This window comes from Acartia tonsa, chromosome 4 (assembly GCF_053477335.1).
Source record: "Acartia tonsa isolate MP-2025a chromosome 4, ASM5347733v1, whole genome shotgun sequence".
NCBI lineage: Eukaryota > Metazoa > Arthropoda > Copepoda > Calanoida > Acartiidae > Acartia > Acartia tonsa.
The window spans coordinates 37,680,503-37,684,098 of NC_137263.1; the positions used below are offsets into that span (position 1 = coordinate 37,680,503).

The 3,596-nt window shown below is 31.2% G+C and overlaps 2 protein-coding genes across 3 annotated transcripts in view; one reads left to right on the forward strand and one right to left on the reverse strand.

The window, feature by feature from the left end:
* The window catches only part of Rpt2 (26S proteasome regulatory subunit Rpt2), a 123,485-nt gene that overhangs the window by 96,788 nt on the left and 23,101 nt on the right, over positions 1–3,596 (reverse strand). The window lies entirely within an intron of this gene.
* LOC145317070 (uncharacterized) lies at positions 14–3,592 on the forward strand. Its single transcript, XM_080157958.1, has 5 exons — positions 14–709; positions 1,151–1,201; positions 1,478–1,778; positions 2,103–2,210; positions 2,682–3,592. Exons 2-5 carry the CDS (start codon positions 1,152–1,154, stop codon positions 2,838–2,840), a joined length of 618 nt encoding a protein of 205 aa, XP_080014084.1. The 5' UTR covers positions 14–709; position 1,151; the 3' UTR covers positions 2,841–3,592.

Consider the following 3,596-nt stretch of genomic DNA (forward strand, 5'->3'; position numbering starts at 1 on the left):
ACTGCAATAATTGCGCATCTGTAAATATGGGTGGTCGCATGTTAATTTTAACTTGTACCACAGATAGAATAATGCCAAGAACCCGAAAAGTTATTTTAAAACAGGACTAGAACGCCAAAATTAGGCATGAAAAGCTACATTAGCGAGGCAAAATGTGGAAGAACGGCTGCGAAATACCCGCTACCGCCGAAAAACGCCAATTTTTTTGGGTTCTATTTCGCGCAATAAAAAATCAACCATAATTATTTTTCTGTATTTCAATTTAAAAAAAAATTACGTAACAGTATTTGAGGTCAAATGTTGTTACAAAAACGTACTTTACTGAATTCAAGAATTGCGTAGGAATTATTGTCCTTCCTTATACAACTCTGCCGCACCAAACCAAAGGAAAAAAGTCTGAAATCACGAAACCTTAATGTAAACAAGTCATTGACTGAAATCATATGTTCGAATTCGATGTTTTTCTTGGCTAGAAAAAAAATTCAAACTACAGACTAATTTCACAATTAAATTAAAGATTATTGTTATAAATTTTAACAATCATTTTGTTTAATGCACTAAAAACGTATTTTAAAAACTAACAATTATTTTTTTCAGAAATTAATACAATGCAACTTTAGATAAAAAAAAAACATTAGCACCTAGTTTACTCGAAACAAAGAAAAACATTTTTACTTCAACAAAGAAAATAATATAATATATAAATCAGGTAATTCATATAACATGAAAAAGTTTGTATAAATGTAGGTATATTTTATTATATTTTTATATATACCTACCATTTTTAAAATAAAAAAACACACTATTTATTTGAATTAGGAAAGTACGAGGAAAATTTATGAAAAGAATATAAATAGATGCTATTTATTTCCATATGGCTTAATATCCCATTGGTTTCTACTGATACTTAGTTCTGTACTAAACTCCATGATAAGCAAATCCAAGGAATTAGTCTTCTAATTTCTTATCAAGTTTTCGGTCCCTTGGGTCATTAAAACAAGAATTATGATATTTTATTCATCTAGCGCCAACATTCTAGTTTTTTATTTGTATGGAAATAGACCAAGAAACGTGTTTAAAACGTAATTATAGCCTTAATTTTCTTATGTTTGAAGTTTTGTAAGATTAATCTTAATTTTTTCTTATTTAGAATGACAGAGACACCGCCAGGAGCCGCTAGCTCATGGGTTGATCTTACAAGGTAAATAACCCATTTATATAGTAGAAATGCTTTCGTAAATGATTAGTTTTGCTATTCAGTCCTTCCATATTTCTAGAGGTGTGCGATTATAATTAAGATGGGATGTTTTTTAACTTAGATATGTTTCGTTTTGAGCCTTTGTCATACATTCCTGAAATAAGATTAATTTTACTTAAAAACGAATTAACATGATCAATTTATCTTGCTTAACAACTGAACATTATTAGACCTGTTGTAATATATATACTATAGAGGCAAACAAAATCTTTATTATAGAGAGGGAACCGCCAATCCATTTGCCTCACCGCCTGGTCCCTCCTCCCCTTGCCGTACCACACCAGTCCCTTTCAATGTTGACAACGATTACATCCGAATGTTGCGCGAGGCCCAGCGGGAATCTGCGCGCAGCTCTGCTCGCGTGTCCCCCATCAGTTCGGCGATGATGTCCATGTCCTCAACATGCAAAAATACGCCCTCCGCCTCGCCCAAGTCTCCGCCCAACAGCCCGAACACAGAGTTGGCGAATTATGAGGAAAATCTGAGGGGTGTGGTTGTTAACAGAGAACCTGATGTTCAGGTTATATTTAATGTTTATGTATTAACTTAATATTTATTAGATAACTCCATTATTGGCTCCTTATGAAATTTTAACTGTTAAAGACACTACCAATCTAAATAGCAGAACCAATACGCAACTTTCACCATAAAAACTTTTCGGAGGTTGTTCAGTAAGTTATTTTAAGACGCTCGCTTACGATTCTAGGGTTAGAAAGTTCGAGAAAATAAACATTATATGACCAAAAAACTCTCAAATCAAAATCTCATACTAATAATATTACCTACTATACTACACGCTACTACTATAGTAAACATAAAAATATTTTGAAAACTTTTTTGACAGGAGGATATAAGTGTATCAAACTGGAGGTCTCGACCTAATCTGTATCCTCCCAGAGGCTGGAGACTACCAACAACAAATAGCAGCTCAAAAAACTCCTCAGGGGCTCAGGTATAACGGTTTATTTATTTTAGCAAAACTTAAAAAAAAACTTACATCACATATCCATTCACCCTTTTTTTTGATAATAGATTTGTTAAAATTAGTTTGACCCATAAGATTAAGTACTTAGTAGTAATTTGGTTTGTCTCCTTTCAATTCAGGTCCTTCACTACTGACAACACTTAATTCTCCTTTTCATGGTCTCTATCCCGAAATATGCGAATAAATCATTTCTTAAGATTAAAAACATGAAGAGTTTATATTGTTTAAAAATCCTACTTTCTGACAATTAACAGTGGCGTATTATATCTTCCGTATCTTCCCTATACGCCTCTCCAGATATTCAAGATATTTTAAGATAAGGATATATTCACTTATTTTTACTGTATAAATTGGGGAAAGAAATAAAGAGGGGTGTGATGGGAGAAAAATTAAATCTGGCGGAAAATATACACCCCTGCTAAAAATTGAATATTTCAGTCTGATAGTGAGGAGCGAAAGTCTGAGAAGCCCGAGCTTAAAAACCATTTGACCGCTCTACTGGCGAGTAACCTCTTGTCCCTGGCGCTTGGCGCCGCCGTCGGATATTGGCTGTTTCGTAAAACGAGTGGCGGCAATCTCGTTAACAAGACAAGTTAGAGGAAAACAAGTTGTCCTGACCGTCATGAATTTTTGTCAACTTATGGTTGTGCCACTTTCAAACTCGGAAAGCTAAAAAATTTATTGTATTCAAAATTTTGTATTACTTTTCATATTGAACATTTTCGATATTATTACTTGGAATGAAGTCTCATGTTAAAAATTCTTGTTTTTTATGTATGATGTGTTTCAATCAAAATTTCTTTTTTATCATATTTATTTCTTTAATAGGTATTGTTAATGGTAATTTAAATGCTATTTTGAAATTTTGTATAAGTTATGAGTGTATTATTTTGCTATTGTGACATTTAAGAACAATCTACTCACTTTATTCATTAACTTCTATTTGAATTAGAAATAGTTAAAAGCCATACCATATTAAGCTGACTTATATTTGTACATATTTAAAGTTAAAATATATATTCTCTCTGTTAAAATAAATCTGTGAGTCATAGTTAAAGTGACTGAACAAATACTTACAGTAGTTAATTTAATCAATTTAGTTTGTAAATAATTTTGTAGAAATTTCGTATTGATAAAATTATTAAATTAAAATACAAAGTTTGATTATGTTTGGTATCTTTTAAATCATAAAATAAATGTTAAAAATTCTAGTCTATCTTTGTAAAGTAAACAACATTTCTACTTTGAAAAATAAATAGTTAATATTTGAAACAAGTTACTTTTAATATACCATCATCCTTCTTATGATGGCTTAAAATTTATAAAAATCTTTACTTAATATTTCAGAATGAC